Below are 27,592 nucleotides of genomic sequence, written 5' to 3'. Positions count from 1 at the left end.
TCAAGGTCTACAGAGTGTCCTAATGGAAAGGAGAAGGTGTTAGAAGACAAGGGCAGTCAATATTATGTGTGTTTCGTGTTTGGTAGTTGAAATAATTGTTGCTTTTGTTGTGGTCATCCATTTACAATGCTTGGTGTCAGTTGATTTATCTCTTGTAAAAATAAAATACAGTGTGTGTGTGTGTGTGTGTGTGTGTGTGTGTGTGTGTAAAATAAATAAATAAATAAAAATAACAAAAAAAGAAAACAAGGGCAGTACTGATGTGTCATTTGTTTACTGTACATATCTCTCATTTCTGAGCCTCATTTACGTGTAATCCCTCACGCTACAATTTTATTAAAACTTGGTCTTGCAGATGACCGGATAAAAATATATTCCCATCAACGTGGATACAAATATGAATTCCAAATGTATTATCTCTGACCTGGAATATCATGTTAAACAAAAAACAAAGCTGTAAGTTAAATAAATGAAACTGTGATGCAAAAAAAAATAATAATAATTCTGGCATGTCAGCCTGGCAGGGTGGACAAGATAATAATTAGCAATAGGGTTGGAAGTAGGGAGAATTCTGTCTTTTCTGAATCACCCCAGGTTATCAGACTCATAAATATATGTATGGTAGTCATTGGCTTCCTCTAAAAGACTGAAACAGAATGTTTTTAAAGAATTAATCTAGTCTCTTATTCTGAAGGCGTGATAAAACTCCACTCTATTTTCAGTTCTGATAAGCGACACTCAAGCAAGCCAGAAGGTCAAACCTACATTGCTTTCTCCTGTCTGCCTCAATTTTAATGAGTAAATCTCCTTTTAACTACAAGATAAATCAATTATAAATACAAGCAGATCATAGGGAAAGGTTCATTATTTCTTTCCTAGAGATGGTGTAGAATAAAGAGAGGAGGATTTATGTAGTCAAACGTTTTGTTTTATTTTCCCCTTTATTTTGTAGTCACTCCCTGTGGTGGATTAGAATAACTCTTCATAAATCTTGTTAGTGGCATTTTTCTTCTAAGCGGAGGTGGAGAATGCAAGATCTATTGCACATCTGCTTGCATGTGACTTAGTCAACAGGTTTATAAACAGAGAAGTAGCTGGGGTGGTTTTTCTGGCAGAAATACACTCCTTGATGTTTGAGACATAAAGAGTATGGTGAGAATGACCCCAAACAAGGGGATCCTTTCAATCCTAGATTCTGATAAAACACGACACAAAGAACATGAACCAAATTGCGCAATGAACTAAATTTCCATTTTAGCCTGACTGCTTTTTATTCTTTTTATTCTTTAGAGGTTAGGCTCTCCTTTCTTCATGGAGAGGTAATATTGTAGACCAAGAATAGAATGCTTCTAGAAAGATGCTTCCCACCCACACACGCCCAATCGGTGGTTAGCACTCTCCATTTTCTGACGTTACCTACTATGTGCTGTGTTGATGGAGGTGAGAATCTTCCCTGAAACTTGAATACTGTACAGAAAGGCAGCCCCAATCTTCCCTCCCCTTTCTCACTCACAGCCCTTTGCCCCCAACTCTGTCCTGTGGATATGCCCTCCCAGGTATCTCTGAATCGATCTGCTTCTTCCCACACCAAGAGCCATGTCTTGAATCCCTCTCACACTCACTTGAATCCCTTAAACTGAAACAGGCTGGGACCTGGGACCTGGGACCCTTTGCTGCAGTACTTGCACCTGGACAAACATCTCCTCAAGCAACAGATGCAAAGAAACTATGAGGGACTAAAAATAACTGTGTGCATGTGCAGCTGGGGCAAATTCTGGACAAGAAGATACAAAAATACCAAAAAGCCCAACCCCCACTTCTGAACAGCTGGGAGCCAAAGCAGGGCACTGCGTGTGCCCCCTGCATACAGCACCACTGAAGGGTGGGCAAACCGCCTGAGTCTCAGTAAAGCCTTGCCTGAATTTCTTGTGTGGCCTCTATAGTCAATTTCTGTTGATTGGTGTAGGCCAAGAACCCTGGTCAGTATCAGCACCACCTTCTAACGGATCTTACCACCCTCAGCTTTGACTCCTTCCACAGACTCACCGCTTAGCAATCAGAGAGACCAACGAGATGTGAACATTTGATCCTGCTAGTCCTGTTTAATGCCCTTCAGAGACTAGTCATCATCCTGAGGTTCAGGCTCAAATCCTTAGCCTAGATGGTACTGCATAGATCTGGCCTCTGCTTACCTCTTCATCCCCTCCTCCTGCACTCCCTGCCCTGAATTCAGTGCACCAGGCTTTCTGAACTACAGTGTCTCCCCACTGACCATGGTCTTTCTCAGCTTCGGACCTCCTCCTGTCCTGTGTATTTTTTTCTTTCTTTCTTTCTTTCTTTTTTTTTGGTGGTACACGGGCCTCTCACTGTTGTGGTCTCTCCCGTTGCGGAACACAGGCTCCGGACGCGCAGGGTCAGTGGCCATGGCTCACGGGCCCAGCCGCTCCGCGGCACGTGGGATCTTCCCGGACTGGGGCACGACCCCGTGTCCCCTGCATCGGCAGGCTGACTCTCAACCACCGCGCCACCAGGGAAGCCCTGTCCTGTGTATTTATGTGGTGTATTACACACATCTTTCCCCTTACTCTCCACTGCTCACTCTAGTCCATCCCTGCAATCACAAACACACACACTGGCACTCACACACATGCGTCCCTTCATCAATATTTCTGCCTACCCAGGATTTATTTTAGTTAGTTGCCAATGTTTTTAAAACACGAACTACTTGAAATCTAAAAAAATGATGATACAAATGAACTTATTTACAAAACAGAAATAGACCCACAGACACAGAACATACTTATGGTTACCAAACGGGTGGGGGTGGGGAGGAATAAATTAGAAGTTTGGGATTGACATATACACACTACTATATATAAAACAGATAAACAACAAGAACCTACTGTATAGCACAGGTAACGCTACTCAATGTTTTATAATTACATATAAGGGAAAAGAATCTGAAAAAAGAGTATAATATGTATAACTGAATCACTTTGCTGTACACCTGAAACTAGCACAACATTGTAAATCAACTATACTTCAATTAAAAAAAAAAAAGACCGTGCCCTTATGTTAGCACTGGGCTTGGCACAGAGTTAATTAATTAATTAATTAATTAAATAGAACATGAACTATTTAAAAAAATTCTAGTAAGTCATTCATTGAAGAATCAGAAAACCTGTTAACAGTAAAGCTGCTTTCCTGCATGACAAAGCCCAGCTGCACTGGGAGAAGTTCCTGTAAGATAGGACATGCCCTTTCCACTTGGCCACGTTCCCCACCAGGACCACTTCATTCATTTAGACTGCTTTCCTGACCCTTGCAGGTATTTGAATTTTCAGCTAATGCTCTAATATATTTTTATCTCCTTCTTGCCTAGAGTTTAATATAAAGTTGAAAGAAGAACAAAAATAAATGTAGCATTATCCTTAAAGCAGATGAGAGTCATGTTTGGGAGTCTTGTACTTAATCTGCAAGCTGTTTAAGAATCCGAACAATGCTTCTAATTCTAAAAAGAAATTAAACATACTTGCTGTATGCTAGAAACTTTATAATTAACTCATTCAATACTCAGTGGGAAACAAGTTATTCTTCATATTATTGACATTACATAGTTGAGGAAACTTAGTGTCAGAGAGATTGTTTTGGCCAAAGTCAAGAATCAAATTGATTTTACGTGGCAGAGCCAGAAGTCTGACTGGGATCTCTTGACCTTCAAAGCCTGAATAGCTTCAAAGCCCTAAAATCCTAAAATGAGATATTTGATTAGACAAGTTTGAAATGGGGCAAGATCCTATGGTCCTGCCTGCCCTCATATTCTCTGCCTGCCTCTTGTCTGTAGAAAAATTTAGTCAAAGAATAAATTTAATCAGAGAAGTGAGAAAATGCAGAAGTGAAGAAAAACAGTCAAATAGGACAAAATAATGATCGTTTAGTCATTAAACAAAGTCAAGGACCTTTAGTTCCTCTTCAAGGGCTATGGATAATATTCTGAGCCGTATCCTGTGAGATGTTTTGTAGATACTGAAACCCCCACCAGGTGGAAGAAGTTAACTACATGATGCCCAGATTGTAGCCATGACATAAGCTGCCACAATTCCGAAAACTGGTGTCAAAGAAATAGGAACAAACAGATCCTGGAACTGAAGATTAGCTGTACTCAAAACAATCAAGATGACACTGATGAGACCACTGCATGACCAATTTCAAGATGACTGCCAGAGCTGACTGTGCTGTTTCTGCACGTAGCCCCTCCCTCTGCCTATAAAACCCTGAAACTCCCCTTTAAAAGCTCTTGCCCACTGATTGTCACTTTGGACATGAGTCCGCCCTCTCCCCCGGTTGCCAGTCTCTGAAATAAAGCAAACTTTCCTTTCCACCAACCTTGCCTCTCGAGTACTGGCTTTCAAGTGGTGAGGAGCCAGACTCCACTTTCAGTAACAATTTGGGTCCGTACTACAACTAAGTGCTGCTTCTACTTGCTTTTTCTCATCTCTTACATGGTTTCTCCCACCTAGTAATATACACATATGCATTTGTCTTCTTAGACTATTAGTTCACCAGCCTAGCTAGAAGCAATTTTGTATGACTCTCTTCTGTTGGCCCTTGGTATCAAGTGTGCTCATTCCTTGGACTGAGTATGAATCAACTCTTAAAAATGTTACCATGATCATTCTAAACCTGTCTTAGAAAACCTCCATGTGTCAGCTCGACAAATGCTCATTGCTTCCAGAGAAACATCTCAATTCCTTGGGCCCTCCTTGAACAAGAGCCTCTGTTTTTCTCATATGTGCCTGCTGTCTTGATCATACATGCTCCAACAAAACTCCTTTGCTGAACTCTTTTTTTGGAACAACGTTGAATGTGCCAGGTTGGGCTCCCATTTCACAAAAATAAGCGGTGTCATTCTCTCTCTCTTCTTGAATTTGGAGCAGTTGTTTTCTATATCAACTACTTTGCCTAAAGTCAAGAGTCGAGTGAAGTGCAGGTGTATTGCCATCTAGATTTCAAATTCTAAAGTGGGAGCAGGTTTAGCATGTATATGCTGAATAAAAACAAATGCACTAACCAACAGTTATCTTCTGTTTTTATCCTGCCCCTTCAACTGGCAGAATCTTGGTATCAGAAGGAAATCCTAGTGGAGGCTTTAATTCCAAAACATAATTTCCCTAAGGATAAGGCATGCATCTGGTTATGTTTTGCCAGATACAGGAATCAATAAACACACACGATGTAAAAATGCAGGTGGCACTAACTGGATGTCTACAAAGTAAAATAGTGATAGTAAGAGCCAATTTGAAATAAGAGCTTACTTCTTATCAAGCACCTTTACCCATTGCATTTTATAGGCATTTTCTGATTTAACCCTTACCACAAATTGTGGTACCCAAACAGAATACCAAGTCTCCTCAGAAAACTGGAAAAGGGTTTGTTGATGATTTAGAATCAGTTAACAACAGATTGAAATTGTTCCCTTCTTTGTTTGGTAGAAATGAATGCTGCGAAAAACTTTTGAAGAATTCAGCCACACTTATCGAGGGCCATTAAAGCATTATTATCATTGGCCTTACCCACATTTTAAAATAAATATTCCAAATGGAGCTGGGGGATGATTATACCCAGAAATATTTAATTTGGCTTTATACATAGTCATTACTAATACTTCATTATTTGCACACATAATATAGTTGTATATCTATAATATCCCCCCAAAATAATAATGGCAAATTATTACAATTAAAATTAAAGTATAAGAATGTGGATGGATATAAATATCAACATACCAAATCAATAATGGTCCTATAGAGCAACAATAACCAATTAGACCATGTGACAGCAAGAAAACAATCCTATTTAACAACAAAAGCAGCCAAACATCTAGAAATTAACTTAAGATCTATGGCTATAAAAAAGAAAGTAATAACAATTTACCTTGGCTCATAAAGAATAAATAAAGAGATGGAACATGTTTCCATATAATTTAGCAATGTATAATTATTTCCTTTAATGTAATACAATCCCAGTCAATAACCCAAGAAAATTTGTAACATTCAAGAAAAATTATTTTCATAGAACATGAAAAGCTAATTCTAAAATCCATAAAGAAGGTGGTAGATAATAGTTAACAGAGTGTTAAGAAAAGGAATCAGGTGTGTTTGTGGGGTCGAGGGGAGGGATCGTCCTAATCAAGATCAAAATATGTTCTGTACTCAGTGTCTGCTGCCTGGGGTAGAGACTGCAATTGTGCTGTCCTGGCAGCTTCTTCCTTTTTGTTATGTAAAATTCATTTCTGATAAGCATCAAAATGTACAGTTGCTAAAGTTATGATTATGTATACCTTAATGATTATTAAAGAATTAAAGTATTGAAAAAATTAAAAAAAAATATGTTCTGTAAGTATGATGTTGGCACAGCACCTGGAAAAAAGCTATGTAAATAAAACAGAGTGGGAAATTCAGAAATACATTCTTTACACAGAGAGATTTTAAACCTTATAATATATACTGGAGGTCCAAGTAACTAGGTAAAAGAGGAACCATGAAATAAATGGAGATGACAAATAATATTTGGGGAAATAAACAAAATTACAATCCTACCTCAAAACCTTAAACAAATTCCACATGCAATAAAGACATAAAAATGACAACAAACAAAACAACAACACAAAAACTAAAAATATTAGATAAAATATTATATAGCAGTTTAAAATAATATGATATTTATACTGACATGCTAAGTTTCCCATGGCATACGTTAAGTAAAAAAGCAAACGAAAACAAAAATACAGCAAGCAAGCTGTGGTATAATACACAGAAGTATATTGATTAAGTAAATATATCCACAAATAATAACATTGTATGGTGTTTCCTAAGGGTAGTTAAATGTATGTAACTACTTTGATGCCTGGAAAGTGTCATACTAGGCTAATATTGGTCGTCTCTAAGAAGAGCCCTAAGATTATTATTGAATAATTTTACAGCAAACATGTATTTGTGTACTGACTGTATAACTTAAAATAAATGTTTTCATTTATTATGTATATCATGCATAACCCTGCTTATCTTTTTTAGAGGCATTTAAGAAATTATTTCAAGTTTCAAAAGAAACTCCTTGTTATAGAATTATGTATATCTCTAAAAATTCTTTATTAATATATGTGGTATTTGGATATTAGCAAACACTTTTCCCAGAATCAGCATGTTTGTGCCTGTGGGGTGGGTTGGAGTATGTATGGGTTTTCTGCAAAGACTGTTTTTTTCCCAAGACTACAGACCAAAAACAAACATTTGCCTTCTTTTTAGCAGAATGGTGGCAGGGCACAAAATTTTGCCCATTCAGAGCACTATATGGATGTTCTATAGAAATCCCCATTTGGTTATTATTTACAATTCAGAGGGAGGCGAAGGAAACAAGCAAGCAATTGAATTGTGCCTGTTTCTGTTGCCCACAGAATTGTGGAGCAGTAGGGAACTAGTTCCACCACAGTTCAAGGTGTCTGATGTAGTGGTCCAACTGTCTTGCTAAAGAAGCCTCTGAATTATTGCTTTGCATCTCATTTGGAGATACCCCTGAGAGAATATCAAGATGATGGGGCAGGCATTTGCAGCAACATGGATGGACCTAGAGATTATCATACTAAGTGAAGTAAGCCAGAAAGAGAAAGACATATATCATATGATATCACTTATATGTGGAATCTGGAAAAATGATACAAATGAACTTATTTACAAAACAGAAACAGACTTACAGACATAGGAAACAAACCTATGGTTACCAAAGGGGAAATGTGAGGGGAAGGGATAAATTAGGTATTGGGATTAACATATACACACTACTATATATAAAAGAGATAAACAATAAGGACCTACTTTATAGCACAGGGAACTCTACTCAATACTCTGTAATAACCTATAGGGGAAAAGAATCTGAAAAAGAATGGATATATCTATATGTATAGCTGAATCACTTGGCCATATACCTGAAATTAACACAACATTGTAAACCAACTACACTCTATCATAAAATAAAAATTAAAAAACAAAAAAATGTTCTGTCAAATGATTTAAAAAAAAAAAAAGATGATGTGGTAGGAAAGTCTGCCATAATCCTCATCACAGAGTCCGGAATAGTGACAGCAGCCAGTTTGACCGGATGAGTCCCATCTCCCATCTCGCAAAGATGAGAGCACAGTCATTCCTCACTTTGCTTCCTTCTGCCACCGTTTTTGAAGATGAAAAATCACTGAGAAAATCACTATCAAAAACAGCCTTAAATCCCCCTCCTTGCAAGAGCAACTGGATAAGAAATATCATAGGAGCTCCAGGTCTTTTCTAGAGTCAGCGGAGAAGCTACTTGCTTCTTCCAGGCTGGCTGCCAGGCCAAGTCATTGCTCAGATGACAGCAGCTTCAGGGTTTCCTGGAAGTTGGGGCCCGTGGAAATCACTCTAATTAGTTTTCTCCAGGGAGGCCCTGCTGAGAACAGAGATTCCCTCAGAAGCTGAACCACAGACCCATTCAAGGAAATACGTCAATAAAGTAAAAGCGTATAAGCTTTAAGAATTCTCCCTAATAGTCCCATCTGCCCTATGGTTGAGCTCAGGAGACCCTGAAATACAAATGGAGCCTACAATTCACTAACGGGATAGTAACCGTGGCAATTCATGGCTAACAGTTCTCACAATCCAGTCTACTAACATTGTCCTGACTTTCTGATGCATGTGTGCAGTAATCACTTTGGGGTTCTTTCTTATTCCAGCTTCTTTTGTGGAAGTGATGGCTGCTATATGACTAGGGATACGTCATCAAATGTGGGAAGCAACTCTTTCCTTTCAGAAAAATTACCTGAAACTTGGAAATAAAGCAAAAAGTGGATGATATTTGTCCAGTGGAGATGCAGATAATTTCTTTCCAGCGTAACAGATAACTCCGAAGATGGCCTGGTAAGCAACGGTTTATATTTAAATCTACAACTTTATTCTAACTTTTGTGTTGTTAAATTCTCTGTACATATGCCAGCTTTTTAGATGCTCTCTGAACTGATCATGACATCTTAATGGCTTCCTCATTAATTAGAGTGACATAAAATCTTTGACTCATGTTTATTTTCTGTTCACCTGAAATTCATTTTAGCTTTTGGAAGATTAGATTTTAACACATACTACCAGGATCAGTTAAAATGGTGTTACTTATCATTAGAAAATATGAAACTTATGGAAAGGCCTTAATCACACAGTGCACAATAACTGGGGCTCGTAATAACATAATAATAAAATACTAAGATATCTACAGAACTTTTAGTCTTTTGTAAACATGATTGAAGAGGAGTCTGCCAGGTAGATCAAGGGTGGGGTTGCCCATCCCAGTTTGAGAGTCAGGACCATCAAGAGAATGTGAATCAAAAAATGCAAACTCGACTCTAAGGAAGCAATTGAATTTAACGGGTGTTTTGGAGAAGAAAGTGGGAGAAAAGGAGGCATTCTTTTATGGTTAATTCTTGGGAGGAATGAAAAAGAAATTTATCTTAAAAAATTACTTTGATTAAAAAATGTGTGTGCGTGTGTGTGTGTGTGTGTGTGTGTGTGTGTGTGTGTGTGTACTGCACAATACATCCTTGTGATTGTGCCTCAGGTAGGGTTCTCCAGCAAACAGGCTGTGAGATGAAGTTAAAGGGGCAGGATGTCTTTCAGGGGGAACCATTGGGAACCACACTTTTGAGCCAGAAAGTCAGGAAGCAGAAGTGGGCAAAGGAGTGAGCTCTGGCGCAGGTCTGACAGTCTAGAACAGCCCCACAGAGAGTGCTGGAGCTAGAAAAGTCCATCAGAGATATGCTTCCTTGGGCCAAAATGGTTGCACCTTTGCACCCTGGACTCAAGTGATTATTGTCTGTGGACCTCCCTGGAAGGACAGGACCTTGTCCTGAAGAGATGCAGTAGCTGAAGGGGCAGAGGGAGACTGTCTTCCAAGAGCACTCCCAGCAGCAGGGCCTTCTTGAATGGGGTCCTGGGCAGCACATCCTAGAGTCTACGCACGTTCCTAAGCCTCTCTACACAGGGGCCTGAGACGACCCTCACCCTTCAGCCTGAGACATGGATGGTGAAGCAGGAAGCTGAATTAAAACATGGCACCCCTCACCTCTTCTACAAAATTGCCTTCCCCAACTCAAGTGTCTCTGAAGCCAAATCCTTTTCCTCTGAATCAGAAGAAACTTGGTAACACAATGAGAACAGAGTGTAAATCTACAATAACATGTTCAGAGAGTTCTGACTACATCTTCTTCCCCACCATTGTTCTGCTCCAAGGCTTTCTCACCTCCTCCTCTGAGTCATCAGCTTTGTCTCCAGAGCCTTGGAGAAATGGAAACAGGTTATCGGCAGCGTTGCAGCATTAGTATGCCAGGCTGGGCCCACTCTTTTCTAAACTGGAGCTTCCCTGGTTGTCCTGGTTACATCAGCTCAATGGAGCCTTGGCTTTGGAAAAGACACAACAACTTCTCACCTCCCTCAGTTTGGGTCCTTGAACATCCAGAGTGTACTATTTTATTTTCCAGAAATATCTGGCTTGAATTTCGTTTTATAATTATCACCCTAGCTCCACATGAACGGTGCTGTCTTAATGTTTTCTTTCTTTACTGAGTTACAGATTTTGATGAATGGCAGTGCCACAGTAACTAGAATGACTGCTTCTACCGTTGAGTTTTTGTGAGGTCCAAATCTCAGGGCTTTTCTCCCTGGGCTGCATGAGAACATGATGCCATGTTGTACCTTTCTTCAAAAACAGACAGTATGCTTTGAGATATGTTTTGTCAAAGGCAGAATTAAAACTTAAAAAAGTGAAACTGTACAAGAAAATTGTACATTCTCCTTCAATGTCACATTACCAATCTAATGTGGTCAGTATAGGATGAAATGAGCTTCAATTAAAGCATAAGAGATTGTAGATAAACATTTCCAAAAGGGTTTTGGAATATTAGGGGGCAGAAAATACTAACATGGGCTATTGGGATGGGTTCATTGTACTCAACTCTCAACATTTGCAAGATGAGACAAAATTTTGTGGAAGGGGTCATTTAATCATTCACTTCTCTGAAAATAAAAAGAACCAGTGTTCTTTCAAAGCACTTTCAAGCTCTAAGAATCTGTTTGTGGAGCAGAAGTGGTGTTGGGGGAAAAAAATGCATGAGGAAGCAGGTGGCTCTTCCTCATTTTTTTTTTTTCATTGTAGAAGCGTTGAGTGACTGCCACTTGGTAGGTAACAAGGAAGCAAAGCATTCACGGGACTTGCCCGCTAGTGTTCTGAGGTCTCCTAAAACTTCTTAAACGAATCAGGACACGTTCTCTTATTAAACTACTATGGGGAATATCAGAACTCATGTATTAATTTTTTTACTAAGATGATTCAAGTATACTTGACATATTAGTTAACTTTGAAAAAATAAACTTGTTGGTAAATCAGACCTTATCATCAGAAATGTATAGGATGCTGAAAAGACAATTTCTTTACTTTTTGTTTCACCATTGACATCCTCCATGCGCAATGGTTTTATGTAACAAATATGCTAAAAGGTGATTTTCCAGTTCTTCCTTAACATGAAAAGGATGTGTATCTCCTCCTGTGCTTTGATACACAGTACATCTTCCAGACAGAAAACTCTGCTGGCCTGTGTCAGGAAAGCCATCCTTGTGAGGCACTCGCAAGTGTAAATATAAGTGACTATTCCACAGAGAGACTCTAGCAGTTTCTGAAGTGTCAGGGCAGAGAGCAAATGAGACCCACCTTTCCTGGTTTCACTGCTGACCTCGCTTTTGACACGCTTCACCTGAAAATAATAATAATAATTCCCAACCAGTGTGGAATCAGGAGCAGCACCGTGGGTAGGCGGGAAATCGCTTCAACTTTATGATTTACCAAGTCAATGAAATACTTCCCCCAAGGAGTTCTAAGTGGGAGTTACTTCAGTTTATTTTGACACAAATAAAGCAGCTGAGCCAAAAAAAAGAAAAAATAAAGAAAAAGGTCCATAAAAGGCCAAAAAGATAGGAAGAAAGTAAAGCAACACAAAAATGAGACTCACAGGCTCACAGCTTTACAAAATGTCCATTCTATAATTGCAACATATTTGGAAAGATGGGGTGTCAGATTTGGGGACAAAGAGATACTTTCTTTGCTGTGACGTCCACATGGGCATGAGGGTAAGGATGATTGTCATGCTTAATATACAGATGGAGATGGGACATCCTCAAGTTGTAAGGGATCAGTTACCAGACTCATCAATTTCATTCTGCAAATAATAAAGACAATGAATCCACTTAGGCTAGTTATTTCTCTACCAGGGTCCCATGGCCTGTTGGCAGTTGACCTGGAGTTCTTACCCAGATCTCTTCATTTCATTTTCAGCCATAAGTGCTAGTTCTTGGATTTCTCTTGCCTTTTCCTCATATTAACTTGAAAAGCTAGTAGGGAAGAGCAAGGCGAGGGATGATACTGCCAAGAGTTTTAAAGCTGAAACTACCCCAAGCTTGCAGTGCACATTTCAGAAGCTCTGTGTTATGAAGCTTCTCCTACTCTATTCAAGAAATGCGACCAGTGAAATGGCATGGTTGCAATTGTCCCTAACTATCAGGGAAATAAAAGCTTGAAGTTAAAATATTGATTCTGGGAATCCAGCATGCATTGACTCAGGTATCAGCACTTCAACTTGTCACATTCCAATGACAGGGGCAGTGCTAAGAGATATATCCATTCTATAAAATTCAACCTGTTTCTGGTACTCGGAAAGCACTCACAAGCACAGCAGCAATGCCAGTGATTACCATACTTGAACGATGCTATGTTTTGACTGAAAAATCCTTCAGAGGTTAAAGGTATCTAGACAGACATATCCAAATTAATATTTAAGTACTGTCACAATCAATCTATCCCAGTAAAAATAGATAATGAACAAGGACCTACTGTATAGCACAGGAAACTATACTCAATAACCTATGTGGGTAAAGAATCTGGGAAAGAATGTGTATATGTATACGTATACGGAATCCCTTTGTTGTACACCTGAAATTAACACGACATTGTAAATCAAATATACTTTAATTAAAAAAAAATTTAAACAGCACACCACAATCATATCTTTTTCTGCCTAGCAAATATAAAAATCCAGTGACTCAAATTTTCTGAATGATAGAGAATGCAATTCGTCATTTTGGCTGCTCTAGCTAAGTAGAGGCCTTTTTTTTTAAACCACTGAATCATACAAACTGGAAATATTGGGACTTCAATTTTTTTGGCCACCTGACACTTCTAAACAGGTTGAACACTAAACAACAAAATTCAAACCAACAAACTAAAATGGCCTCCAACAGCATGTTTTTCTTCTTCAAGTACATAAAGACAAATTCAATAAATCAGAGTACCATCTGAGATGGAGCCTATTGGGAAGAAACATACCAGAAGCAGGTGCTCTTGCTGCAGCTGACCTTGGCTCCAGCTAGAGCAAGGTATCTCTCCAAACCCCTAGATATGCTCTTACTCATTGCATTTGTGATCAGTTAACAGAAACATCTAGAGATAAAAACCCGCAAGGAAACACAGCTGCCTCTTTTCCCTTTCGACTTGCACAAAGTTTGTCACATATTCAGATCATTCACATATGATAATTTCATAACTACATGAAATTTGCATGAAGGGATTAAAAAAATTCCATCTTTATATACACCTTTCAGCCAGAAAGATTCATCAGTACTGCCTGAAGATAAATTAAACTTTGGCATGGAATATAATTTATGAAAATTGCAAACTACTTGAATTGATTACACCAAAAAAGACATTAAATATTGATGACTAGCAAACTTATTCAGAGCAATAAAATGTGATGTTTAAATAGAATGAAAACATCAATATAAATTTAAAAAATATTTTAATACTAAATCATATCACTGATGTAGGTTAATTGAGTACTTTTTCATCATAAAATCATTTTTAATCACTTATATCTTAGCTTCTGATGGATAGGTAAAACATGATAGATGAAGAAAGAAATATGATTCCTGTTGGAAAGAGAGATTACAGATTCTGTTACTTCTTTTCTTTTAGCTGATATGTTCTTAGTGACAGATTTCCTCAGAGTTAAAAGTTGCACAAACCCAAACTTAAAAGAAGCAAGTAAGAAACACCCATTGATTGCTGATGGCATTTCATTACTAGCAGTAAAGCTATGTAGTGTGAGAATTGGTAAAATAAATACATAAGGAAAGAAAAGTAAATCTGGGTATACTGGCAAATTTTACAACTAATTTATGCTACTGTTCTAAGCATCTGAGTTTCAAGTTTTATGTAAGAGCAGTGCCTTGGTTTTGCTAATAATACAATATCCCTAACATTTACAACTCTATTTGTTTTTAAAGCTGTATAAGCCCTGCTCAACCTACTTCCAAAAAATCCTTTCTAAACTGTAGCTATAAGGCAGACGTTTCCTACCTGGGCTAATGTGGCTAAACTCTCTCTCCCTCTCTCTTTCTGCCTCTTTATCTCTCTCGCACAGCACACACACACACACACACACACACACACACACACACAGAGTGAGCTCTTTGAAAAGAAGTTTCATTGCACAAGTCATCTTTCAATTCCCACCATCTGACAAGGTGCCTGATTCGTTTTAGGTGCTCACTGACTGCTTATGGAATGAATGAATGATTCAGTGAATGATGTTTGAGCCTTCCCAGGCCCTAGTGCCAGCAGTGGCAGCCAGTTCAGAGGAACAACTTATCTAAAGTTTGATTCTGAGTCTCATGGTGGAAATGACCAGTGGAGAGACGTCTGCTTAGGGACCAGGGCTGCTTTTCTGTGTAAGTTATCAGGCAGCCGCCTAAGTGACGTGATTTCAGGGAGTATCAAAGAAGCTCGCAGTTTAAAAACCAATAGCTCCCTCCACCACCATATTACTGATGCCCTAAATCCCTTGGAGATGCTGTAATGTATTTCATTACATGGTTATCAATAATTATCTGGAGTCAGGTATCAATAGGAAGGGTGAATGGTAGCCCACTGACTTAAAGTCAACTTCTAATAAGGTTTAAATAGCTGATACATCCTTTTTTCTAAGAGTAGGTTTTGATTATAGGGATGAAAAGTAATAGAGGTTCCTGGACATCCGAGAATATAATATGTACAAGGAGAAAAAATACAAATAGAGTTTGAAACCCCCTCAAACTTTGCTAAGAGATGACATAATCTTCCATTGTTGTAGCTAATAAATCTAGTAAGGAAGAATCTGCGAAATTACGTTTATAATTATAAATGCTTTATGGAATATTTTAATCATTTCCCAGGTCTAAATTAAAAAGTAATTTTCCTTGGGCCTGGTTCCACAGTGGTTTTGTAGGGTTTTTAGCACACAGGGCACCTTAAGATGTCCCCTACCTACAAACAGCTGGCTGTTGAGCTGTAACCGGAAATGACCCTCCTCTGAGGTCTCCCTGGTCATCCTTGGGAGGTTGTCCACCTGGAGTGAGGTCTCCTTGAGGTTCCTCTCGGCCCGGACATAATGCCATTGGTTGTCATTCAGAGGAGAAGAGGACTGGACTATGAGCTCTATGGGGCCATTCCCAACATCAATGGCAAAAGTGATCTCGGAAGGAGCTGAAACCAGAAAGGAAACAGGTAAAAAGATGAAGGGAGTTGTCAGTGCATTTAGGGCACAAGCATACCCTGAACGAATGATAAAAACTATCGTACATCAACAGCTAGGTAGAGAGGCCTTCAGATGAAATCCCCTCAGTATAAAAACTACCATTCATGGTAATAACTACCAACTACTAAATCTCAAGCTCTTTTTTTTGGTCCCAGTTGGTTCTCATTGTGTGAATTCAAGAAATAGGATAGGGACCAGGGTCACTGATGCTGATCTGACAAAATGCACCTGCTCCAAGGTTCTGGGTTTTCTGGATCTCTTCTGACTTCAACTGTGTCCTCATGGACAGCTATAGATACTTGGTTAGCTAAGCAGCTACACTCCTGCGAGGAGAAGACCACATCCTGGAAAGTCCAGTGCTTGGTATTGTTCATTATGCATGTTATAATAATGTATTTCATATATATATATATATATATATAAAACATATTACTATGTGTATTATATATATTATTATTCTAAAATGTATTATTTCATCAATACATATGATACAAGAATTCATGCTATTCCTATGACTTTTTTTTTAAAAGGAGGCTCAGAAATTTTAAGTGCCTTGTCTGTATCACTGCAAGTGGCAGTGTCTGGGAACAAACACAACCCTATCCCCCCAACTCCCCATGCAGGGCTCCTTCCATGACCCTTTCTGACCTTCTATAGCAATCTGCTTATCGTACAAGACAGGAAAGAGCCAGTCAGGGGTAATGTTACCTGTGATGATGATGATGTTGATGATGATGATGACAGGAAGATAATAGTGGTGGTCATGATGGTGATAGTTGTGGTGGTGATGATGATGGTGGTGGTGATAGGGATGATGATACTGGTGGTGATGGTGATGGTGGTGATGCTGATGGTGGTGATAATGTTGATGGTGGTGAAGGTGATGTGGTGATGGTGATTGTGGTGATGGTAGTAGTGAGGATGGTGGCGATGGTGATGGTGGTGATAGTGGTGATGGTGGTGGTCATGGTGATGATGGGGATGGTGACAGTGGTGTTATCACCATTAACAGAGAGAGAGAGAAGTAGCAGCAGCACAGTAGTACAATGCACTCTGAGGAGCACTGCCCATAGATTCTCTCATTTTAATCCTCAAAGCAACTCTATGAGAAAGGTCTCATTTTTATGCACATTTTATGGGTGAGAAAATGAAAGTTCAGAGAAATAGAAATAATTTGCTTGAAGCTGCCTAGAGAGTAAGTAGAATCTGACTCCAAAAGTATAATCTCCATCTTTCTTCTCTATTTTAGTATACCTTCTTATATTTTCTTTTATTATGTAAGAATTCTAAATCTGAAGGATGTGGAGAGGTAAATTATAAATTAAAGTTGAGGGGAAGACAGTCCTCTCTCAGGAACAGGAGCCTTCATATTCCAGACCTTCCCTTCCTTATCAGCACCTTGTGATGGCCCCCCTCCTCTACACCCGAGATAGGACATGTGTATTTCTTTGACAAGGTCATCAACTAACAGATCTGAATATTCAGCAATACCAAAGGTCAGTCATCACCCTGGACCACTCCTTTCTCAGGCTTTAAACCCTAACAGAAAGCCAGCCTTGGTATAAGAAGCCCCCAATATGCAGAATTTCAAGTAGCAGAGAGTTTGAATTGCTCGTCTTCCTGGTGAATGTGAGCCCTGACTGCAAAGAGAGGCAATAAGATAGAAGCTTTACAAATGGGATTTGAGACCTGGACTCTGGCACCCTCCATGACCTGAGGTAAGTTTTCGAGCTTGTCACCTCTTACTTTTATCCTTTGTAAAATGGGAATAAAAACAATACCTAATTGTCAGGTTGTTTATAAATTCATCCCGACAATGTTCTTAGAACTGTGCCTGGCGTGTAGGATGTACTCAACAATGATAGCTATTGTTATTATTATCATCACTGTGGCATGGTTCACCAACCCACGTCAGTTGTCTTTGGCTCATAAACCCATGCATTAATGGAAACAGAATTGAAGGGAGCAAATCAGATTCAACAATTGAAAGATTAAATAAGAGTGAAGTTAGCCCTTTGAGCCATTGCCTGTTTCTTATCAGGCCACCAATGCTACCTTGCAGCCCTGCTTATCTTGAGACCAAATAAACAATTACTGAGATATTGAGCATAAGTGTATTTCTCTCTAAAAACATAGGTAAAAACTCTTGAGGTTGAAGGGGAGGAATGCTAAAGATTTTCCTAAAAGCCTTCCTACAAAGCTGGTCTTGTGGATATCCAGTTCCATGCAGACAGCACATCTCTGTGGAAGGAAGGCTTGCTCCACTGCTGTGACGGCCTGCCACCCCCTGTCACCACTACCTCCTTGTTAGTTTCTGGTCTGCACTTATCTCTGCCCCTGCATTTATCCCTCTGTTGTATAATGATCTGGTTATAGTCTGTCTCCCCAGCTAGTCTGCAACTTATAGATGAATTGGACACCCAGAACCTAGGATTGGGCCTTGTATACAGGAAGCTCCCATCAAACTAAAATTTCATTCATTAAAATGTTACCCTGTACACACTAAATGCAATTTTGTAATTTTCTTTCTTTCTTTCTTTATTTTTAGTTTTATACCAAGGTGTTAGGTTCCTTAAAAACCTTCTAAAATTATTATTATTTAACTTTATTCAAGTCACTATTAAAGATCTACTATGTTCAACTCACTCCTCCTAGAACTAGGGGAGAATCAGTGAAATGCAATAATAATAGCTAACATTCATTGAGCGCTTAGCATGACCCAGGCACTCTGCTAAGCATTTTTCATGAATCAACTCCCTACAATCATATGAGAAAGGTAATATTTTACAGAGGAGGGAACTGACCCACAGATAGCTGAGAAGCTGCTCTAACCCAGAGGGGGCAGAGTCAGGATTTAAATCCAGGTGATGTGTCTCTGGAGCTCACTTTTTAACCCACTTGTCCTATGAGAAAACCACCATCCCCAAAACCTATGCAGTCCCTACCTGGCAGTCAAAGCTAGATATATAATATGGGTGCCTGGAAAAAACTGAATGAAAATAAATGTAAGTACATGGTGATACCTCCAACACTGGCTAGTGACTTGGAAGACAGGACACCTGAGGCCAATGTCAACTAGATCTCATTTTCTGGGGGGATGGGCATAGCTCAGTGGTTCTAAATGGGAAAGCTGGAGGTCCAGTGGCAGCATTTCCTCTATCATGAATTTACCATCTTCTCCCCACAACTGTCTGACAAATATCCACCCTTATCATTTACATCCTATGGTTCAAGACAACGCGAAGGAGTCACTGGAGTCTTTCAGTGGGTTTTTACCCAGCCAGGACCTGTGCTAAGCAGAGAGGAATGAAACAAAATGAGCTCATGGTGTACTTTTGAGAAGACTGACCAAGAAGGGGCATGTCAAGTGGAGGAAACTGCCACAAGCATGAGAGATTGTACACCAAGTGGTCCTAGGAGATGAGAAGATGCCTTCTAAATCTCCTGTACAATGCTCTTCCTTCCTCAAACTGTGACACCATCTCTGTGTTCTCAGCCCTGCACGGGTCAGGCATGTGAGATGTCTCAGGCACCATAATGGAATAAAGAAGAAGATGCAAGGCCTTAATGTAGTCTCCTAACCTCTCTGACCTCCCATGTATTCATCTGTAGAATGAGAAGTAAATGAATATTGTTAAACATTTTTGGAGACATGGACTCTTGGAGGTGCTGATGGCAGCTGTGGCTCCTATTCCAGAAAAAAAGCACACACAGTTTTGCATTAAGTTGTAAAGACCTGCTGAATGTCCTATGCCTCAAAACATGGAGGAAAATCATGCTATTTTCTCACCTTCTAACATTCTTGGCTCTTGAGACAGTTTTGCAAAGCAGAGTAGGGAGTTGTTTGAATGAACAGAGAATTGAATCCTGGATTCTGAATCTTACTGGGTGATGCTGGGTGTGTTATTTACCCTCTCAAGGCTCACCTTCCTCATCTGCATATTGGACTGTGAGTTGAACATGAAAATCATAATACAATATCTTGATGATTATAGATGAGATTATTTGAAAACAAAATTAATTAATTAATTTGAAAACAAAATTAATTAATTTGTTAGAATTAATCTTTCCTATTCTTGAGGATCTGAGGATTGTATCTTCAAGTTACCATCACAGTTGGTAATATTATTGATATGATACATTTGAAAGTCAGAACTCAAATTTCTAGATATATAGATATAGATGAGGACATAGATATAGATATAGATTTAGTTGTTCCTCCATCCCTCCTCCCCTCTCTACCAAGAGGACAAACATTAATCACCTGGAGACAACGTTAGACCCTATCAGCCTCGAGATGCCACCAGAAAAATCTACATAAAAAACTTGACTAACTAGCTTTTATCTCTACTTTCAAAGCCTAAAACTGCTTTCCTTTATCCTATTATTTTTCCAAAAATGTATTGTTCTCTCTTATAGATGTCATATGAACTGGAGGTCTAAGTCACCTCGTTGAGTCACTCCTTTCCTCTGGGTATCTCCCATCCCTACATGAGGTATACATGTTAATAAACTTCTGTTTGTTTTTCCTCTTGTTATTCTGTCTTTTATCACATGGTTCTCAGCCAAGAACTCAGACTTTTAGGAATGAAAATGATTTTTTTTTTCCCCTACAGGCTTTAAGGTCAGCTAGCTGCCCCTACCACCCAAGGGGTAAGGCTGGGCTCTGGTAAAACCAGTCTGAAATCTTTACTTCCCTGTCTAGAGGCATTTGTTCCTAGGTAGTCAGAGGAGTTGCATATCAGGAGGATTGTGTGGACAGCTGGCAAAGAAGTGCTTTCCCACCAGCTGAAATGTGGCTCCTTCTTGAGGGAAAGATAGCCTTGACGGAAGTAGAGATTCAGAAGTCAGAGCAGGGAGAGAAATAAATTAGACCACTGCTAACATTTGTTAAACTCCTGAATCCAACCAGAAATAAAGTGCCCCACCAATTCCAGACTTGGTCACCTGTCCTGGTACCAATAAATTTCCATCCTTGTGTCTATCAGTTAAGATTGTATTTTCTTTTAATTGCAGCCAAATGCATCTGATCGACATATGGGCATCAACAATTCCATTTTCATAAATAAGCACTGAAGGGGTGAGGAACTTGCTCACAATTAGAGTTAGAGAAACAGAAATTAGAATACACATTGGATTCTCACCAGTAGTCTCTTTCCGCTATGCCATACTGATCACAACAGCCATTTCCTTCTCGTCCCCCATCCACTCCAAGATATCTGTTTCAACCTGCACAGCCATTATGAGCTAATTGTCAAAATAGCTATTTTTTTCTCAGTCTCATTTGGAACAAATCCATTAAGACTTGAGGACATAATGAAGCATCTTGCCTTTCATAGAATATGGACTAATCTTAAAGCTACAAAATTCAAATGTCTTAGTTGGAAGTGACCCAGAAAGAAATAAATTGAAAATTTTATGTAAGCTTCTTGTTCCCTGTCCAACAATTCGGATACATCAATTTTGAAAACTTCTGTTCGGATAGTTACAGAGGAACACTCCTTGGGGATGAGGAAGAGATCTACCTGAGAAATCTACTACATTTATGTGAAGACCATTTTCTTTCTAAGAAGATGATCTGTAGAGGAATCTTACTATGAACACTTTAGGGTGAAAATTCCATCTGTGTAAAAGGCATAGGTTGAGTGCAGCTGTTAGTAAGAAATGCAAGATAAGCCCCATTTGTTTGTCTGTTTTTCCTTTTAAATAATAATAATAAAACAAAATATTTTGAAAATTTTGAGGCCTCGTACTTTAAAAAAGTTTATACAAAATCTTCCTCTTTCAAAAAAATACATATTCTCTGATCTGGTGAAAAAGTGTGCACTGAACAATGACATCAATGGATTTTAAATTTTTATCAGATTTAATACCACTTGCACGGAAAACATTTTTGTGCAGCCCAAAGGACAAAATATAGTATGAGGAAGTTCAAACAAATTGGACACTGAAATATAATTAACACGAAATCATCACTCATTACCTTGTGATAATATGCCATGACATTTGCTGCTGCTTTAATGAATCGAAAGGCCTTAGGGCCTGATTGTTATTAAATTTACATTGAGGTTATTATATCCATATTATGAAATGGCTGGCACTCAACTCCACGTATTTAAAGCCTGGTCAAGGTAGCTATGAGGGATCTTATTTCACACTAAAGCCACAAGGGCTTCCTGCCATTAATAGTCTAAATCATTGGAGTAAAAGGAGATTACAACTACCCGTTAAAGAGATGCCTTTCCTTGTATTGGGCTGTAGCTGCAGAGGAAACACTTAGCTGCTCTGTGCTCTGCAGGAGACCTGTACATGCAGTTCAGCCATCTCCTCCAGCCAGCACCTTTGTCTCTTTTTCTGGAGGTCTCAAATTTCCACGTTTCTGTTGCTAAGACATTATTACTTAGGTTTTCAAGGGTATTTCATGCTGTCACACTATTATTGTAATATGGTCGATTGCCACAATCAAATCATAGAAAACATGTATTTAAAACCAGGTAAATGAAGCACATAACGAAAAGCATAAGTCTTCATGGTCATGGCTTTAATAAGGGCTAGATGGCAGGAGCAGTCCACCTTGTGTATAAGAAAGAAGTGGGTATAATGAATGCAGAGAATCAGAAAACTAGCAAAAGCAACTAAAAGTAGATCTTTTTTTTTTATTATTGCCACACAACAGTAATTCTAAATAATGTCAGCAATGAAACATTCCTCCACCGGGGGTGGGGGGGAAATTTTGTAGGTTTAAGTTGTAACAAATGCTGATGTTAGTATTAATTTTTAATAATGTGTAAGCTTCAAAGAGTACATTTTATTACCTACCACATATTATATTCAAGAGGGAAGTTAACATAGAGAACTCCTGACATACCATTGGCTCCTGAACATGCAGACTAAAATATGTGTTTGTTTTTAAGAATAAGAGCTCAATTTCTGATTTCCCATTTTTACAGTTACTGTGCTATCATTGTTTAACTCAGATCTACTGTTGAAACAAGGAATGTATAGTACCACAGGGGCTGTGAACACAAATTGCACCCAAAGAGAGCTTAAGCAACTCCAAAACCTTAGGAACTCTGTGAGGTTTTACCAAGTAGAATAGTAACCCATGACGAATTTTCTAATAAAAATATTTTAGTGTTTTTTTTTTTATTTCAGAGCTATTTGAAAGATGCTAACATTGATCATGAAAGAAATACATAGAGATTATAGCAATTTCTGGAATTTATTATAAAATGGGATTTTTAGGAATCTCTATCAAACTTAGCCTTATGTTTAAAATCTTTTCTAAAATGTTTATATCTATTGCTTAATGTGAAAAACATTTTAAAGTTAATAAAAAGTATCCTTTGATCAGTAAGAGAGAAGATAAATGGACAAATCTGATTATACTCTCTTTTGAACATGAACATGCAAAGAAAATCAGTTCTGATGAACTCACTCAACAAGTTTACATAAGTCAAGTCTAAGGAACAGAACTTTTAATGTTACAAATATTACTTGAACAGACCAATATGTAGGTATTTTTCCCTTTTATATAAAAAATGAATGAATGAGATTAAAATTCTTTATTGTATTGTGTTTCTTTTTTGTACTGGAATATTTTTATTGGCATGATTACATATAAAAGTTCATTAACAGAACACTTCCCCATATGCATTTGTACTACTTTTCATTTAACTTTATGATTATTTCTTAATATAACTTGTATATAGGAGATGGGATGTTAAAAAATGATCCATGTCCTGACATCAAACTCACTAGATACACCCCTGTTCAAGGTGAAGTGGTAGAGAAACAATGGAAATTCTGATTGGTCAGTCACATATGCCTGGTGATGGGAAATAAGTCAAGAAATTACTTGCAGAGAAAAAGTACAACAAAAATTTGACTTCAAGTATAAACAGAATGCAGAATACTAATGTTCTCAGCTTTCCATAGAAATTGCAATGAAAAAGTTCCGTTGTGTGGAAGCTTAAAAGAATAGGTAGTAAATGCCCACGGATCAGAAAAAAGACACTGTAAATAAATATCTATGGGAATTTTGGGAATGCACTAGTTTGAGGACAGAATGACTCTTTAAACACTGATAAGTAATAATAAAACAAAAAGCATAAGGAGGAACTAGAAATTATCATTGTTAATTTGACAGAGGCCCAGGGAGATTAATTTGATAATCTAAATAGTACACTAGTTGTTGGTGGCAAAGATAAGATTAAAACTTCTGTTGACCAGTTATATTAAATTCATAAATGAGAACACTCACAGCTTATTTCAAGTCGGATGAAGTCTTTAATGCCAAGGTTTTCTAGGAAAACTCCAGATAAAGCCGTGGTTTTAAAAAAGAAGGAAATGTCAGCACTGAATTCCGCATGGAAGGTAGGAAAGTGGAGGTAAGAGGCTTCTGTATAAAATGATACCGCATTCCAGAAGTGTCCTGCAAATGAAAAAAATCCTGAGTATGGTTCATTGTTTTTGAATGGGGTACAGGAAAGCACTGGGCATGTAGATAATTTTCTAGACTGGGGGACACTGCAGGGAAAAAGGATAAGGGAATAAAACATCTTGTGCTTATGTAAGACAGAGAGAAATCTTCTTTCAATTTAGTACTCACGGTCACCATAGCAACGCAAGGGACCAATTCTCCAAGCAGCTTCTGAGTTTGATCTGTTGGTATCAGTGATAACTATCTGAGTGACAGGCAAGTGGTCTTTGAAGGAAAGAAAGCCAGTATCATTTGTCCTGCAAAACATAAATTTAAGAAAAGAAAGGAGAAAATGTGGATAATCTAGGGATTCTTTAACAAGCCTCCTCTTTTCAAAAGTGATTTGGCTGGTTGCTGCAGGGTTGGGGCAGCAGGGGAATAACAGAGGGCCTTTCATCTCATAGGTATGCGTGAAAGTCTGGGATGCCAATTACAAAACCCATGGCCAGCTTCCAAAAACAAGAGCATTTTACATCTTCCTTAAGTCTTTCCAGAAAAGCAGATAGTTTACAGAGCTTGCTGCTGCTTTTTGTAGCTCACAGACCCCACCTGCCCAATGCAGTGCTGATGGAACATGAAACATTGCCTCTCTTTCCATGAAGAGATCAGCTATCTCAGTAACTAATTTGAAATAAGCATCACAAAGCCACTTAAAATCACTCCAAGGACTTGTTTCAGTCACCTGCCAACAGGTTTTAATCAGTTTAGGATGTTTCTTATCACCTTTTAAGGTGGTTTGTTGCTTTTTATTTTTTTTTCTGTTTTAGAGACCTTTGTAGTTAATGACTCTAGCTTTGTCTCTGTTAATTACGCAATTAGGAAACTGACTAGTCATCCTTTGACAAGAAAGTTAAAAATGAATGGGGTTAAGCTATTCATGTTTTCCTTCTTTTATTTTTAACATCTTTATTGGAGTATAATTGCTTTACAATGATATGTTAGTTTCTGCTTTATAACAAAGTGAATCAGCTATACATATACATATATCCCCGTATCTCCTCCCTCTTGCATCTCCTTTTTTTTTTGAGTTGTGTTTTTGGACTCATGGTAAGGACACACCATTTTACTGAGAGTAAAAAGGAAATGTAGGTAGGAAACTGACATTGAGTGAATATGCAGTGATTTTGAGCCAGAAGTATACTAGGGGTATAACACACCTATGCAGTGGGTACCATTATTTCCATCACAAATGAGGAAACTGAGGCTAAGAGATATGAGATAACTTGTCTATGGCCACAGGGTAGAAGGGGCAGGGGTCTAGTCACTTGGTGTCTATCTCAGCCCTAAATTTAACAAGTATGCCATAAATATATGTTAATCTGAGCTGAAATGAATTATATAAGGCAGTCTGATAATTGCACATGGGTTGGTTGGACTGTTCAGCCACACAGCCTCAAGTAAGCACAGGATGGATCATCTTGTCTGTTCCTGGGAACTGGGAGACACAGCACCAAGTCACAACGATCAAGGCAAGGTATATGATGTAGCAATTTGTTTATGAGAACACAGAGGAGCTAATTCATATTGGTTCTCTCCCTGTAGACACAAAGACATCAACACAACACTCAAAAAACACTCAAAATCAACGTTATATTTCAGCATCCTTTGCATATTATTTACAGCTCTGAGACTAAAGACAAAGAAAAAATGTGTCAAATTATGAATTAAGGATGCGTGGCAAGGTTCAAGTAGTGTGATGAAGTGCTTTAAGGACATAGATTTAGAAGCACACGGATTTGTTCTGAAATCCCGGATCTCCAGTTTCCACCTGCATTAGCTTGGGCAAATTATTTTATTTCTGAGATTCCACAGTATCCTCAGTTGAAAAATGGAGGTAATGCCCATATCACAGAGTTATAGAGAGAATTAAATGATATGATATAGTCACAGTGCCTGATCTATGGTAAATGCTCAAAAAATAGTAGTGTTAACACTCATTTGAGTTCTCATTTTTGCCCCTGAATCACTGCAGCCTCAGGCAAGTCAATTTATCTTTTCATACATCAAGCTATGATTCTGTATTGGAGGTTTCCACACTATGGAAAATTAAATGTTAAGATTAGACATACAACTCCTGAGATCTGTAGAAAAACGCACTAATTCATCTTGGTTATAATCAAATCAAATATTCACCTGTATGTATACCCTTACAAGTCTGTTCACCCAAAATGTAAAGAAATGCACTATCCACTGTCTGTAATTTGAGTACCTGTATTTAGAGACCAATCAAAGGATCTGGAATAAGATTCTTGTGTCTATTTGAAAGCACATCTATGAATGTCACATATACACAGAATAAAATTAGAATCTTCATGTTCTAATATTTTTTCAAGCAGACATTGCAAAGCAAGTTTCAAGTAACCAAAGTGGAATAAAGATCAAACTCCTGTAGAAACTCTACATTACTATAGGATTTTATTTCTCCCTAATTCTTCTTTCATTTTCAAGGTGAAAATGGTAGATTCTGAAGTCTGTCCAGCAGTGTCAAGCACTGTCTCCCTCATACACTATGGCATCTTGCCTGTATCAATTTGATGTCCTGGCACCAAAGTGTTGGAATATACAAAATTGCTCCAAGAATAAAAATCTCTTCCAAATAACAGAGAAAAAGAACTTCATATTTCGTTTGATGATGCAGAGCATATTACCAAAAATACTTTTTATATAAAATCTAAAAATCTCTCCAAAGTTGTTTAATGTGGTAGAAACAAACTCAAATGCCTACAGGGTCAAGGAAAGTAATAAAAATGAATGAAGCCAGCTTTGTGTTAGGTGATAAATGGGACATGACAAACAGCTTCAGTGTCCGGGAGAAAGAGAGAGAGAGAAAGAACAAGAGGAAGACTGGGAGGAAGTAGTATTCTGTCTATAGGAGACGGTGATAGTCATTCCTAACAGGTAATTATGCTCTTCATGAATGTAGGACCAGTGGGCCAGACTGGAATATCAACGTAAAATTTCTCAATTTTTCAAATCATAGAAATGGATTTAAAATTCTTAAAAAAAAAAAAAAAAGTATGGTGGGAATCAACACTGCAATAAAACTGACCAATAAAACACAGGTGGGCTTCCCTGGTGGCCCAGTGGTTGAGAGTCTGCCTGCCAATTCAGGGGACACGGGTTAGTGTCCTGGTCCGGGAAGATCCCACGTGCTGTGGAGCGGCTGGGCCCGTGAGCCATGGCTGCTGAGCCTGCGCGTCCGGAGCCTGTGCTCCGCAATGGGAGAGGCCACAACAGTGAGAGGCCCATGTACCGCAAAACAAACAAAAAAACAAAAAACAAACAAACAAACAAAAAAAAACACAGGTGAGGGCTGTGTTCAGCCTACAGGCCACCTGGGCATCAAGAGACTTTGCAAGTTCATTCATGCTCTTAGCATCACAGTGAGAATAGTGTTTGGATTTAATTCAATGTGTGAACGA

General features: G+C 38.4%; 1 protein-coding gene across 2 annotated transcripts in view; it reads right to left on the bottom strand.

The window, feature by feature from the left end:
- CNTNAP5 (contactin associated protein family member 5) overlaps positions 1-27,592 on the bottom strand; it is a gene marked incomplete at both ends in the record, with an annotated part of 875,906 nt that overhangs the window by 116,274 nt on the left and 732,040 nt on the right. For both annotated transcript variants that reach the window (XM_082658898.1, XM_082658899.1), the window contains 3 exons: positions 15,418-15,636; positions 23,952-24,122; positions 24,300-24,427. In XM_082658898.1, coding sequence (XP_082515024.1) covers positions 15,418-15,636; positions 23,952-24,122; positions 24,300-24,427 — 518 coding nt within the window. The remainder of the gene's footprint in view (positions 1-15,417; positions 15,637-23,951; positions 24,123-24,299; positions 24,428-27,592) is intronic.

This window comes from Grampus griseus (assembly GCF_964374135.1).
Source record: "Grampus griseus genome assembly, chromosome: 7".
Classification (NCBI taxonomy): domain Eukaryota; kingdom Metazoa; phylum Chordata; class Mammalia; order Artiodactyla; family Delphinidae; genus Grampus; species Grampus griseus.
Note: the sequence above shows the minus strand (reverse complement) of the source record. Positions and strands in the feature narration are given on the sequence as shown.